The sequence below is a fragment of the Pezoporus flaviventris genome, unplaced genomic scaffold (genome assembly GCF_033815535.1).
Source record: "Pezoporus flaviventris isolate CSIRO_AGI_PZ_B2104156 unplaced genomic scaffold, CSIRO_AGI_Pfla_v1 ptg000029l, whole genome shotgun sequence".
NCBI lineage: Eukaryota > Metazoa > Chordata > Aves > Psittaciformes > Psittacidae > Pezoporus > Pezoporus flaviventris.
In genome coordinates this window covers 11,039,552-11,054,795 of record NW_026892577.1, presented here as the reverse complement: position 1 = coordinate 11,054,795, position 15,244 = coordinate 11,039,552, and the positions used below count along the sequence as shown (strand labels likewise).

At 47.0% G+C, this 15,244-nt stretch overlaps 1 protein-coding gene across 4 annotated transcripts in view; it reads left to right on the top strand.

The window, feature by feature from the left end:
• The window catches only part of FBXW4 (F-box and WD repeat domain containing 4), a 64,717-nt gene extending 49,610 nt beyond the window's left edge, over positions 1-15,107 (top strand). Inside the window, exons 6-9 of one of the 4 annotated variants that reach the window (XM_061458910.1) lie at positions 351-416; positions 13,671-13,811; positions 13,960-14,101; positions 14,340-15,107. In XM_061458910.1, the coding sequence (XP_061314894.1) occupies positions 351-416; positions 13,671-13,811; positions 13,960-14,101; positions 14,340-14,456 (466 nt within the window). In that variant the 3' untranslated portion in view covers positions 14,457-15,107. The other 3 variants (XM_061458911.1, XM_061458914.1, XM_061458913.1) reach the window with 3 other exon arrangements.
• Positions 15,108-15,244: the final 137 nt, after the last annotated feature.

The following is a 15,244-nucleotide window of genomic DNA, read 5'->3' as shown; positions in this document are numbered from 1 at the left end:
ACTCACATGAAACTTGCTGAGTACTGTGCTGTTTAGAAAATGTTGTTGCAATTTACAGCTGCTCCTATTTTAGGTTTTCCCCTTGCATATACAAATACAGTTTTATGCCCTGCCAATTCTCTGCAGTTGTGACTTGCTGAGTCTGGGAAGCTCAGCTACTGAGAGCTCTGGAGCACTTCTCCCTTTGCTGCTGCCTGCTCCTTGTGAAATGTGGTGGAACATGCTGACATAGTCTTGGACCAAAATTCAGTCTGTCTTGTAGCCTATTTTCTGGCTTGCTTATGCACTATTTCTTCAGAATACAAGGATTAGTAAGGTTTTTTTCTTGTTTGCTTGTGTTCTGTAAGCAGCTCATTTGTGACGGGGACAGCCTGCTGTGGACACACCTCACCTCTGAGAATCTGGGACCTTGAGAGGTAAGTGAGCTTTCAGGTTATGGGGAGGGACTTGATGGGGAAATTAAGTAACATTGAGAAATGCAATATTGGAGATGGTGTCCTTGAAGGCAAGGGTTGTCCCTGCCCATGGCAGGGGGGTTGGAACTAGATGATCTTAAGGTCCTTTCCAACCCTAACTATTCTATAATTCTGTGTTTAAATATGAGATGTAGGATGGAGTGGGGGACAGAACAAACTGGTGTGGAAAGATGACAGGGAGGGGCGGAGTGTGTTTTTCTGGTTCAGTAGGGAGCAGCTCGACTTTTCTTCCCAGCATTTCCAGTTCTCCACAGCTACCCTGGTTTCTTCCCATTACCCATGTACAATCAGAGTATGCACATGACACCTTCCTTTTCATTGATCTATCAGTTGATGCTTTAGCCTGAGCCAGAGGGGTGAGGAAGGTTGTTTTCATCTTCCCATTCAGTCACTTGTCTGTGGTGCTCAGAAGCCAGAGGTAGTAGCTCTGGGAGGTGAGGGGTGGCAACAGGTTGTCTATGGAAGTGTTGTCTTCTCCCTGTCTTAATAAGCATTGAGGAGGTTAATTGCTGTGGCCTCTGATTTGGGACCTTTGAGTAGTTCCTGTTTGGTGAAGGTGCTGACCTTAGCAACTGGGGAAATGTTGGGCTCAAAGCCTGACATGAGACTCAAATGCTGACAAATTTGAAACTCTCAGCCTGGGGGTCTTTGTGTAGTGATGGAAAGATAGCAAATATTTGGCAGGATTATTGAACGGCAGCTCAGCTTTCCAGGGCTGGTATGCTCTGAGTAGGAGTGGCACAGCACAGATTATCAATGGAGGGTCGTCAGGATTGAGGTGAGCTGGTGGGCTTGGGAAGGGGAGAGAAAGGGGACAATGGCAGAAGGGGCCTGAGGGGTGTCAGCAGAGCTGTGTGTGGGGAAAGGAGGTAGAGAAGGATCGGTGTGTGTGCAGGGCTCATCTGAGGCCAGTTGCCTTCTAATCTATAGTTTAGATCAGATTGTCTGAGTCAACTGCATCCAATACAAACCAGCTTGGTTTTCTCTGAAGTGTAACAAAAACAGACTGCAAAGGATGCATCCCACAAAGGACAAACTAGAGTAGGAAAAACAGCACCAGCGCATTCAGCTATGGTGCATGTTTTCTTGGTGACCTAGTCTGATGGTGCCTTTGGAGTAACCCAGAAGGATGCAGGTTGTGCTGTGATACCCCTGCTCATCAGGTCTTCCGGCTGTTCTTGAATAGAAGCATCTGACAGGGGTGAGGAGATAGGCAACCTGCTCCCCCCTGCCTCAGCCTCTCTGACAGCCTTTCCCAAGGAAGCCTGAAGAGATAATAAAGCTGTGTAGAAAATAGGATTAAGGTAATGAACAGGCACAACGGAGTTTGATCTTTCAATAACGTCAAAGCCTGACTGACAGGCAAATAAAAAAGCCAAGGCAACCTAGGCCACTGGGCCTCTATTGCAATGGCTGAAGTGTCAAACTTATTCTTCCCTCTTCACCTGTCACAGCTGGAATGCACCATGCCACTGGGTCTTTTCCTCTCTTGGGGCCTGTTTGTGAGCTGGAAGTCTTATCAGCACGTGCAGGGCAGGAGGCTGAGTAAGAAGCATGGCTGGGAAACTAGCACATGAAGCTTGCTGTGGTCATTTATAGTGAGGGAGTACAGACTTATCCTTCCAGGTCTTGAATTCTCCATAAACCATTCTTCCCAAAAGAGCTTTGGATTGATTTTCAAAGGCGCCAGTCATTTCCAGAAGAGATCTCATAGGGAAATGCTATTTCTTCCTTTGAAGTTTATGCATGTTATCTCCCTGGTCAGACTCCAGAAGTGGTTGCATGGCATAGAAACTCAAAATCTTAAAGCTACCAGGACTGAAAAGTTTCTCCTGTGCCCAGTGTGTCCTATTAGCATCTGGAAGACAGAGCCAGGCCTCCCGCATTTGTTGCTTACCCCTTCCTGTGACCACTAAGGGCCAGAGTCTAACCTGCAGATCCTGAGCATGGCAAGGACTTTATTTCCAAGAGCAAAATCCAGGCAACTGCTCTGTCAAAAAAAATCAGGCAGGGTAGAGTAGTGCTTAAGATGTGTTCTTTAAAACTACAGGATCCTTATCACCACTTAGATGTTTAATGCTGTCCAAGAACAGTTAGTGCAGTTTAGCTGGTTGTTTATCCATGGGGGTTTGTGTAACGTTGCAGCAGTTTCTGTGGCATTCTCTTCCCTTGGCGTTGGTGGTCTTTTTCCCCAACAGCTGAGAGCTGGAACATGCTACAAAAGGATTTAAAGCTTAAATAACCTTTTGTGTACTGATCATCTTAGTTCCAGGCCAGATAAGTCCTTGGCTGGTACTTGTAGCTGTTGGTCATGGTATGTTTCATATTTATGACCTTTGCAGTTCCCTGACCCTGGGGCAGCCATTCTCATCCCTCCAAGAGGAAGGGGATAAAGTCTTCACCTGGAAATATGTCCTGGGCTTTGAAAAGGGCTTGGTTGGGTTTGGCAGTGAGGAAATTTTTATTGGGGAAAGGAAACGCCTCTTGCTGCATCCCACCCCCACAACTGTCTTTCATTTCTGACTCTGCTGAGATGATGGTGTTGGATCAAAGCCACAACAGGCAGCAACAAGCAATTGTCAAGAGGAGTCTAAAGGAGGGGAATGACCGCGTAATGCCAAGACACTGTCTCTGATGGCTGAAATTCCAGCTGCTGTTACACCTGGCCCTTTCTCCTGTAATGAAGGAGGGTGTTTTTTTTTCTTATGCTTTTGAAGCTGGCTAGCTGCACCTCTGCAGGACCTACCTCATCCCGCACATGCTACATTATGCCATCTGATTGCTTTTAGATGTGGGGAAGTTGCTGTGTACTTATTGCCATTCAGGATCAAGGTGTGTTCATGGAGGGGGGCTATGAATAGCTTTGGTGATTAGGGGTCTGCACAAAAAAGGAGAATGATTAGCAGTATGAAGTACTAGATACTAACCTTTATCCTTGCATCTAGTATCAGGCCTTGCTGACACCTGGCAGTCCCCTTGCCCTTCAGTGCCAATGAAGAATATGATGGCAGCTGCCCCTCCTGCAGGTCAGGTACCTCTGCTCCCTTTCTCTCTCAGACCATCCTGTCATACCTGCCAGTGCTAGTGTGTTGCTCAGCAGAACAGCCAGTTAATGGCAAACAAGAGAAAAGGATACTTTCTTCAAATCATGCTCTTTCTTTTTTTTTTCCTGACTCCTGTCTCCTTTGGGAGTTTATCTCCCTGGGAGATGAGGGTGATGCACCACTGGGAACAGCTCCAAGGTCAGCATTTGTCATTTGCCTGCAGAGAACTGATGCTCCCTAGCCTGTCATGGTGGTCTGCATGTCTTTAGGTGACACATGCCCCTGCCTCAAGGATGCTTCTCCATAAGGTAGGATACTCCAGAGGTCTCTTTGCAGCAACTCTGCCAAGCCTGATATTTGAAATGGACCAGTGATCTGTCTGGCATGGTAGTCCTTACGCTGTAAACTTTGAATGCACGAGTCCTATATTGTCCTTTCCTGTGACACAACGTGACAGATGCAGGGCACAAGAGCTGTTGTGAAAACTGAGCCAAAGTTAGCTGTGCCCTGCAAGCCACCCAGATCCTCCACCTTTTAAATATCCAGTCTTTGTCCATCTCCTCTCCCCTTTTGAAAACATTTTTGGCAGAGTGGTTTTTTTGTATTTTGTTGGGGTTTTTTTTAAGAACCCTCTAATTTCTTGTTCGGTTTTTCTCCCTCTCCTGAGTCCTTTGAAAGTGGCTTTACGCCGTCACTGACACCAAACTGACACTTTGCGTTTCCCCACTTCTTATCCCTTTATGGCAACAGATGTTGAAATTTTGTATCCCTTTTATCTGTCTCTCTTTGCCCTCTTCCTGTAATTAGGTTTCCCTTGTTAGCAGTACAAAGTGGCCCGGTTTGCTGCCTGGCCTTTTGAGCCATTGTGTCTGAGCACATTTTTTTTCCTCCTCTTCGGAAGAGTTCCTTCCCCCTTAAGTAATAGGCAGGGTGTGGGCCAAAGCTGTGGCTTTTTTTTGTTTCTTTGTTCTCCATTTATCTCTGCCACCTTTTTCAAAGGGATGAGGGAGGAAAAAAATAGAGTGGATGGAAGGGGAAGATAGTTGCATTTCTTGACCGTCAGGCCCCTCTGCTCTTCAGGTGTTCAAGGCAGGTGCCTTTGAAGTCTGCAAGTTTTGGGGAGGCGGGAGGTAGAGGATTCATGAGAGTGGCTTGGGAGTGGAGGAGAAGGGAGATTCAGGTGTGTGACTGGTGCCCTCAGCAGAGGGGTGGGGATGAAGCTTCCAGGGTAGCTAGGCAGCTGTGGAGCAGGTTAGTAATCCGTGTTTACCTTTAGTGCTATCACATTGTGCTCTTTCTTTCCAAGAGCCAGCATGAGCATTACCATCACAAGCAGCTGAAGCTTGCTAACTTGCTGCTGCTTGATCTCTGGTATGTGCTTCCATGGGACCCTTCTTAGACTCCATCTGTCTGTGCAGTGGGGTGGGCAAGAATTAGTTGCTCTCTTTCAGATTTCAGTGTATGTTGATCTGCATCCACTTTGGTGGCTCTTAGAGCCATTGAGTGAGTGAACATGAGCACTTGTCAACAGCGAAGGAGAGCTATAAAACTTGAGTTCTCTGTGATGTTCTTAAACAGCGAGTGCAATTTGACAGTTGTGGTATATAGTACTGAACACCCTGATTAGCTGGTCACTACTGATACCTTCTTGTTTAAATCCAGTCCTTCTTGGCTTTGCAACTTGTCATGCTCAGATATTTTTATATGGGGAAGTGGATAAATAAAGTGAGAATCTGCAGGTCTAGTTCTTTGCTGTAAAGCTTGCTGAATGTTTTCAACTAAAGCTTTTAATGTAGAAGCTTGGCCCAAGATACACAAGCAGACTTCTTAACATTGTGTCCTAAAACAAGCTCTGTAGAAGATCATTCTCTCTGCAGCTTTGAACTCCAAGGTTTAAGCAAGTTTGAGACCCTCTAATTTAATAACAAAAGGAGTTTGTTGGATGAAGGGAGAAAATGGATTCCCGAACTGGAGGTGCTAAATCGAAAGAAAACGTAAGTTACACTTAGAGTTGTGGGGAGTCTGCTTCATCCAGGAATTTAAACTGGGTTTATCCAGGCACAGAGAAGTGGGTGCTTATCGCTGGTAACAGGAGAGACAAGCAATAGCAAATATTATCCTGGCACAACAGTCTCACAGGATTTGGGGGGCAGAAGAATCATAATAGCATGTTGTACATGCAGAATCCCCTCTCCTACCCTTCTTTCCTATAGGTTAATTATGCCAAATATCTTTTTTTGCCAAGGAAGCTCTCCCGAGGCTTTATGGGAAGGAGGCTCCCTACTGTCTTCAGGCTTGGGTTTCTTTCTCGGTATCTCTGTCTTAGCTGAACACAGTTTTAAATCACAATAACCAACCCAAAACTTGTCTAACAGTAAGCTAAAAAGCTTCCTGGGCTGTGCTTACATCAGGTAAATGAATACAGATGGGTGCCTTCTGCTGCCTCTGCTCACTGCAGTGGGATGATCCATAGGTAGTTGCCCTTCCTCAGGTGGCTGCTTGTTCTCCACTTCTGAGGTTCTCTTGGGTTTGTTTTTTTGCCCTGCTGTTTCCCTATCCTGTCCACAGACGGCTTTGGTTACTCTTCTTAAAGCATCAGTTCTGGCTATTCCCATTTATATGTCCTTGGGTTAATCAGGAACACAAATGTCATGCCTTCTTACAGAAATTCAAATGAAAAAGGGTTGGTAAAATGACAGGCTGGGGTTGGTCATAGGGGAGAAATTCTTGTCTTCAGGCAAACTCTTTCTTGGTCTATTCATATTAAATCAGTTTTGCACAACAGCTGTCTTTGTATTTCTAATTTAGTCCTTGGGAACCATTCTCTCTGCAGTAAGGTAGATAGGATGGAGACTTTGGATGTAGACTAGGCAAAGGGAGAAGCAGGTCCTTCTTCATGGAGCTAACAATCCCACTCGTGACTTGAGCAGCAAGACTAGATATACATAGGTCTCCTGCCTTCAGGCATGAAGTAGTCACTTGAAAAGGCCAGGAGGAAATTCCTACTCCAGTAGGAACTGTAGGGTTTGATTCCCTTGCTCTGAGATCTTGGGAGTTGTTGGAGGCAGAGTATCAGACCTATGGCAAACTATTTGAGCCAATGCTGCAGAAAGCTTGCTGCTGCAAGGAGCCTCTTAAGTGGTGTTGTCTCAGATGACTGTTCCTTTTCACAGACTTTGTTGCATTCAGAGCTCTGTCTCTTAACTATAAATGGATAGCTCCAGTCTTACATGCAGTGTATTTCCCATGGTATGCATGTGTTCACAAAACTATTTGTGGCCTTGTGGTTCTTTAGTAATTTCTGGGTTTGTTTGTTTTTTTTTTTGACATCATCTTTCTGAACCTTCTCACATAAGCTGGACATCTTCTGCTACATAAGCTGGACATCTTCTGCTTTCCCTCTGTTAAGAGGGCTCTGGTGCATCTTAACCTAAATGTAAAACCATTGTATAAAGGAAAAACATATCCCAAATCCTTTCCTCCTCATGACAATCTGGCCCTGTCTCACTGGAGATGAGCATGAGGCCAGCTACTGCCCTTTGGATGTGTGCATGTCCAGGGCATGCTGTGGCCTTTGCACTCCTGTTCAGGCATATTTATGACAACTTTACAAGGCATTGAACAATTGGAGAGTGTGGGGTGGGGGCAGGACACTCCAAGCACATCAATCAGTTTCATCCCTCTGAGCCAAAGCAAAAGCAATCTTTATTTTTCCCTGGGTTGAGAGAGAATCAACAGTGGCATGAGAGAAGAATGGGAAGGAGTGAATGAGGAACCCCCTCTGCCACTGGCTAGCAGTGGCTCATTTAAACAGATGGCTTTGTTTTGATTTGGACTCTCCATTTTTTTTGTCTCCCCACTAAAGGAGACCTGCAGAGTTCTGTCCAGAAAGGGAGCAATACAGCCGCCTGTTCCCACACAAGTGGGGCGAAAGGCGAGAGGCTTTGAGAATTCCCTGCTTCTTTTCCTCGCCTCCCTCTTTCTCTCTTCCCCCAAGAAATCACAGTTTGAGAGAATTCCCCCCTACTCCTCCCGTTGGAAAGAAAGACAGAGAAGACATTCTTGACATTCTTTGCAGAGAAAAGGGGTTAAATGTCTGAATTTGGGGGTCACCATGTTATACAAATTGCAATCTAATCGTTTTTACAAGAACACACGTGTGCTAAGAAAAGGAGCCATGGACAAGAAAGAAAAGAGGACAGACAACCTTTTTTTGTCCTATCTTCTTTTTTTTTTTCTTTCTTTTTTCCCCCCAAGGTTTTGGACTATTGTCATGTCCTGTCTCTCTCCCCTCCTCACCCCCGAGAGGGAGAACATTGGTTTTATAGTTAAATTGGTTCGTAAAGCAGAAGGGCTTGGTGCCATTTCTGTTTGTTTTCCCAAATAAAAGCCCCAGCAGGGTCTCTTTTGCACCGTTGTGGCTTTATTTGAAGAAACTGGCTTTTTCCCATAGCCCAGTGTGTCAGTTTATCCTCTGAACTTAACCTTACGGGAACCCGAACAACAAAAACTCACAGGGTCCCAGAGCTGGAAAGGTAAAGAAATTGTATCTTTTTATTGGACCATTTAAAGCGTGTGTGGGCCAATTCAGAGAAAGCAGAAGAAAAGAAGGCAAAACTCCCTCTTCTGTGTCCCCCTGACACAATCTCAAACCATCGTTGGTGTCATTCCCCCCTACTGCCTCGAGTCCCTTCAGCTGTGCTGAGGAAGCAGAGAGAGGCATTTCTTCTGCAAATCACTTACAAAAGCATCTCTGAGCCATTTCACATCGAGGTGCTCCTTTAAAATTCCCCGAGCCAATCTCACATCTCCCTTCAGGAATTAGTAGCCTTGGCTAAGTGCAGGAGTAACCTTGGCATAGGGTAACTATGAAGAATGTATTTGCCAAGGACCTGTGCTTTGCCCTATTCACATTATAGACATTGTTTGACCAAGACTTTCCCCTCTTAGCGTAAGACGATGCATTCCCTGCGTGCCCCAGCTGCTGTTGCAATGACTTGGAAGAGTCAAGAGCTCAGCTCTTCCCTTTGGTTTTGGTGAACTCTCCAACTTGAATGATGGAAGTTGTGCAAATGCTGCACTCTAGATAATGGTTTTTAAATGGATTTTGTTTCCTTCCTCTGCTTGATACTCAGTCCGGATATCCCAGTGTTTTGAACTGAATGGTGCTCTTTCCACTTTTTTTTAAAGTATATGCTTCTCACCTGGATTGTTGCAAGTAGTTATTGGGGCTGAAATACTGGTTTAGAGCTCTGCTTGGTTTCTGAATAGTCACCTGCTCATGTGCAATGACTTCTCTTCAGTGGATGATCACAGTTTACAGATGAGGCTTCCAGAGCAAATGAGTATGTCTTTAATTTCACACATCTGTTTTCAGCAGATGTTCTGGATTCAGCAGTTTCCTATAATTTGCATATTTGTATAATATCGGTTTTAGTGAATTGGAGTGACCAGAAATTGAGGGTGGGGAGAAATGTGTTTACTGTTTCATCCCAGTTCTTGGAGTGTAGTTCATGTGTATTGGAGACAGCTGGCCAAGACCTGCAGCAAATGGGCAGGGTACAGGGAGAAAGGTGCAGACTTCTTTTGGACTCCAGCTATCAGCAAGGTCTTGGAGAAATCTGGGCTTTTATGGTAACACAAATAATTGAAGCGGCCTGGGAGGCTGTAGATGGCTTTAACTAGGTGATATCAGCATCCCATGTGTTAGCTGGAAAGTAACCATCTGGGTTCTGCCATGACCAGTTTTATTTTGTCTGCATATTGCCGGGGTGAGGAGAAATAGAGCCTTAGAAGACTCCTGTCTTCTGGAAGTATCATGATAGCAGTGCTTGTGGCTGGATTTCCAGCATTAAAAGAGTGAAATGTGGAAATCCTGAACAAATAGCTTATTTGAAAAGTAATTTTTTTAAGTCGTGCTTTCTGAAGAACATGGGAATTGATGGAGATGTATCAAAGGATTCTCTGTAGTGCCTGAACAAAATGCCTTTCATTTTTGGACTCAGTGGTTTGATACATTTCCCAGGCACAGGGACTTTCTTTAAACATCTTGTTCTACCGGCAACAAGTCCAGAGCCTGGTGCTAACACAGCTTTCCTGTGCTAGGGACAAAACGGGCTGCTGCATTTGCTCTGGCTCTGTTCCCTGTGGGCTGGTACTGGATTACTGCCAGTATGATATCAGTCTGTCTAGATGCTTAAGAGAAAGTGGAAGATACTGGGAATATCTGTGAGTTTCCTGCTGAGCACTGGGGGCTCAGCAGGACCTGTGTGGCTGTAGGCTGCGTGTTGGCCCAGGTGCTTTGTGGTTAAGGTGCTGAAGCCAAGAGCTCTGGCTCTAGACTGGTCTTTCCAGGAAACCTGTCATGTTTGTGATCCCAGTGAGAACTAAGGTTCAAGTTAACTATCACATCTCTTTCTGTCCCTCATTGAGTAGATATTTTCTGCCCATGTAAGTTGGAAAACAATGGGTGATGTGCTTGTGTATCTACTGCTTTTGTTGCTCCTTGATGGCTTATCTTGATCCTTTATGGATTATTAAGGATTAGCTGTGGGTTTTGCTCCCTAGGATGTGGAACCTGTTGGGGACTGGGGTTTGATGGCAGAGAGTAGTTGGGATAATGAAGAGTGGACAATTTGTGGGTACTAACTTGAGATCCCAAGGCTGTGAGAGTTGTGGTAGCAGAGTTCCCTTCCCAGCATGGGCTCAGCATGGCCGTGTGTGCTACATGGATCTAGCCTGGCATGGTGGTAGCTGGTCCAGAGACGCCTTAATCTGCTGAAACATGGGGGAAATATTAATCGTGTTCTGCATCTTCATCAATTTAAGTGTGCCTGTGCCAGAACACTCAGGTCTTTTGATATGTGTGCCCAGTGTACAGCACAGTATGATTTTCTTCCCCTGGTGTCAGATTGTAAGTGCTTCACTGTAGCAACTAATGTGTTGTTTCTGTAAACTGCTGAAGCACCACTGCTGCGTGCAGGGGCTGGACCTCCCAGTTGAAAGCTGCTTTGGCTGACCTATTCTTGGAGCAGGAGAATTGAACTGATGAACAAACCAGCTAAGCAAGGTTTGCTTTGCTGCAGTAACTTGCAAGTACCTGTTGCTTTCCTGCCTATAAAGAAAAACTAATCATTCCCAGAGACACACACATGCACACAGTTTTTTTTCTTCTTTTTTGTTGCCTAGGCTGGAAAGGGGAGGGAGGAAAACAGGAGTGACTCTGGAATACTTGGGAACCACTGCAGTGAGGTGTGAAGGCATGGAAAAATGCTGGGAGAGAGGCACCTGGGTGGTAGTCAGTGTTGAACAATAAGCTCTGAAAGCAGGAGTCCAGAGTCTGGTTTCTCCTGTCCCTTTGTTGCTGAAATGTTTTGCTTGGAGATGTCACCAGGCTGCCATTAAAAATTGCTGCCATCTTGCAGCATTACAAGGTCTGGTCTTGTATGGGAGATGAAAGACAAGCTTTACTATGGCCAGGCTCATTCTGGGTGTGATGGCTGCTTTTTTAGAGGTGGGAAGTTGTGAGGAGATCTGCTGTGATTTGCATCAATCATCTGAGAAGAGGAAGAGGTCCCAGTGAGTAAAAGATCCCTGGATGTGCTTCTGCATCTTGCTACCTTTCCCCAGCATAATGCTTCTCTCTCCCTGAGCTCACTTAGCCCTTTACATATTAAAGGTGTATTAGCAGGGAAAATGGTGGAGGGGAAGTAACATCAACAGGCTTCAGCAAGTGAGCAGAAGATACCAGATGTGCTGCTGGGATGCATGGCACATGTGCAGCTGACCATGCTGGTTTTCTCTCCCAAACTGCCACGTGTTCAGAGCATCAGTCCAGGAGCTACCCTGCAAAACAAAACAAATGCAAGTAGCGTGCAGAAGTGGGGAGAGAGGGGTCTAAGCTCACTGAGACTGCTTATCACCTATAACTCCCTGCTCCTGCCTGAGCAATGGGCAGAGGACGTTGAGCAATGGCTTGTTGGACAGTCTGGCCTCTTAAGCATCTCACAGGTAGTGCTTGTTGAGGAGAGGAGCTGACTCCTCACACTTCTGTTGTACATCTTACAACTCTGGGTCGCACATATAACCTATTAGGTGAAGAAAGCTTTGTGGAAGCCTTGAGAAGGGTTGTGTGCACCTCCATCTGTTCTGCTGGCTTTGCAGAATGGCAGGTGGAGGAGATCTGTGTGCTTGGAGGGGCAGGAAAGTGCCAGAGCTCAGAGATGCCCATCCATGCTTCTCTCATGGTGGAGCTGAGGACCCATCTGCCCCAGCCAAACCCCACAGTTCTTGCTTCCAGTGCTCAGACTGCAAATGTTTCAACATCTCGACCTGCATACAGGTGCAGAGTTGCTGCTGGGTTGGTTTGCAAGTAACCTTCCAAGGGTTAATGTATTGTGAGAAGGTTGCAAAGGGCTGAAGCCTGGAATCCCCTCGATCCTTTGCCTGAAGAAACACAAAGTCCAATAAGCCAGCACCCCTGGATTCGTGTTGGGGGGGATTAATTCATGCACTTGATGTTAAAGCTTGTCCGAGAGGTTTGCGGGGGGGGGGGCATCGCTAGGGCTGGTTGGCCTCTCTAAATGGTTGCTAGGGCCCTGGCATCAAGGGCCAATGTAGCTGCCCACAGCCACGGTCACGGAGGGAATTACACAGCCACAAAGAAATTGTTATTCTACATAATCTGCTCTTTGGAGAGTGACTGTGGGGAAACAGGCTGGCCCCAGCATGCCGCCAGCTCTGTGATCATAGAAGCGTGCTGGCTGCAAAGATCGGCCAGGGCTCGCCTTCTGATCTGGGGACACCAGGGCTCGAGGCGCTAATCTGCTTTATCAGCGATTTCTCTCTCCTGACACAAAGGTGTTTACTTGTTTTAACATCTCCCGGGACTCTATTTCTCCTTTTGTGTGGTCTTTATCCCCCGACGAGGGCTTTAGCCCAGATTACAGACAGAATTAAGGCATTTGGCGATGTGCCTCAGAACTGTGTGATGCTGGATCAAGGAGCAGAAAGTAACAAAATAATGGGGGGAGATGATGGGAGTGACCCCACTGCGGGATCCGTGCTGTCGGCTTTCAGGACCGCTTCATTGTCCTGAGAACCAAGAGGCTGTTGGAGAGGGGTGGCCGTGCAGCAGGGTTTGAAAAGCAGGTGCTTCAAGGTTTATTGTGTCCGGCATTTTTTATTTGGAGGGTATGAGGAGGAAGGCATGGAGGGTTTGCAATAAGCAGCTGGGCAGATTGTCCCCTCCAAGAGTCTGCTATGGCTGGGGGTTGCTGGCTGCTGGGCAAGTGGAGTGATACTGGGGACGGGCTGTGCCATGTGCCCGATGGCAATTTCATATGGCCCAGGGAAGGGTTTCAAGCTCCTTCTTGCAGTCTAGCAGGGTTTGCCCTCCCCAGGCATCATCCATCTGATTTGCTGCTGGTTCAGCACATGAACAAGGAGCAGAGTGGTGTGGTGAGAAAGCATCTGGCTTAGAGCTTTATGGAGCTCTTGCTTTTGCTCTTCACAGCAAGTGGGGCATTAAGAAGGAGAAGGGGGTCTTAAAAGAAAAGCTAGTCTTTGGAAAGTCATTTCTGGAGCAGCCCTGCGGTGGTCACTCTTGACCTGTCATGTTCAACCCCAGAGAACAGTGGTTGCGGTAGCCAGTGTAACTGGAGGGGATTGAGGAGAGCAGCCATGGCAGACTGGGCCAGGAGAGTCTGACTTGCCTGTGGATCAGAGCTGTGTGTCAGAGATGTGGGGAAAAAGCCCAGTGGGCAGTATTTTGGACGGAGTCTGAGATAGATTGGGACTGACCAGGTAAGTGGCTGTTGCGCAAAAGTGCTGGAGTTCAACTAAGTTGATAATTGTCTTCCATGGAGTACTGGTCACTTCTCCCAAGAAGAATGATCCTGTTCTGCTGGGGGTCAGTTGTGCCTGTCCTCTTACACTTGTGATTCCCACTGGTCACCCTCCATGACAATTAGTGGCCGAACCAGCAGCAGAAGCTGGGGGAGGGAGAGGAAGACTGTGCAGGCTTCTGCATTCTGTTAAACCACAGAAATAAGATCTAGGAGACTCCTGTGATGCCATCTCTGCTGTGGCCAGCTGAATTGGAAGGGCACTTTGCTCTGAATGACTCTTCCCCTATTGTGTTTCATTGCAGTGGTCAGCTGATGACCTGTTTAGGGACTGACTTCCACCGTGGAGCTGGAGTCCTTGACGTCTTCTACGAAACACCCTCCCTTCTCCTTTCTTGTGGGTATGACACCTACATCCGCTACTGGGACATACGGACCAGCACCAGGTGAGCATACTCTGCTGGCCTCTGGGGCTCTCCTTGGACAGTATCTGGGGACTCACCTGCAGCTGAATTAGCTCCTTCAGGTAAACTGGGGCTCAGCTCCAGTGGTGGTGGAGTGGAGGTTCAGCTCCGATTTGTGTTGCCCATCCAGGAAGTGCGTCCAGGAGTGGGAAGAGCCCCATGACAGCGCCCTGTACTGCATAAGGAGTGATAAGAACCATATGATTGCCAGTGGCTCTTCTTACTATGGTGTGGTGCGCCTCTGGGACAAGCGGCAGACTCGGTGCCTGCAGGTGAGAGCTTACTGGAGGCTGGGCAGCAGCAGAGCTTCTGTATTGTTCTCTGGCAGCCCAGTGCCCATGTCTCTCTAGAAGAAGGGAGAGGGGCTGTTGGACTGTCTTTGCAGCAAGCCCACTGTGGAGAACCTAGCAGGGAAAAGCCTCTGGCATCTCAGCTACTGGGTCTGTAATACTGGTTGTGGTCTTTGTGTTGACCTTTCTTTGAAAGGTGGTTTCTCCTGTTTTCTTGCAGAGCTTTCACCTGTCTTCACCCACCAGCAGCCCAGTGTACTGCCTCCGTTTCAGTACCACCCGTCTGTATGCTGCCCTGGCATCAGCCCTGCACGTCCTAGACTTCACGGCCCCATGAAAGGGCACCACAGCTGCTTCTGGTCACCCCAAAGCAGAGTTAACACTTGGCTCAGGGAACCACAGGGCAGGAGAGGTGAGAATGGCCCCCAAGGCTTTTGAAGGGATGATTTTTTTTTGCCTACCAGAAAGCTACAACGAAGAGTGCACAAAGGGCCAGACTTTCTCAACCTCACCTGCCTGTTAGTGGAAATGACAGCCTGTTGTCCTTTACCTTTTAACCTTTTTATTTTGTGTAAATCAGGGTTTGGTTTCTTAACATTTTTATTTTTCTTTTTTATTCTTTTTTTTGCTGGGGATATAGCATTTGAGGGGCACTTGAGTTGGGATGCCCTGTCAGCTGTGTGTGCTGGTCAGGCTGGGATCAGCCACGCTCTGAGCCATGTGAAGGAAGTCTAGGCTGTGTGTGAGGTGGAGGGATTTGGTGGAAGGGAAAGTTGCCTGAAGCCAGGCCCACCTTTCACCTGTGCTTGCTCTCCTGAGAGCTGCTTGTGTTGTCTTTTGCAACTAAGAGCAAAAATTAAACTAAAAGGCAGAGCCAGCCCTGCTTTCAGTGTATGCCTCCCCAAGCTGGCCGTCAGGTCAGGCTGTGCACTTGGCAGGGCTGAAGTGTTCACATTTTGCTAAATAAAAACTCTGAAGGGAAACAAAAGAGACTGTATGTTTTGTTTCAAGTTCAAAATGGGCTGGTTGCAGAGGCCTGGCTGGGCAGAGGAGGTTGGGCCTATTTTCAGATGCTGTCTTACAGATCTCTCTCCCTAACTAGATCCTGTGACACTGCTGCATTGA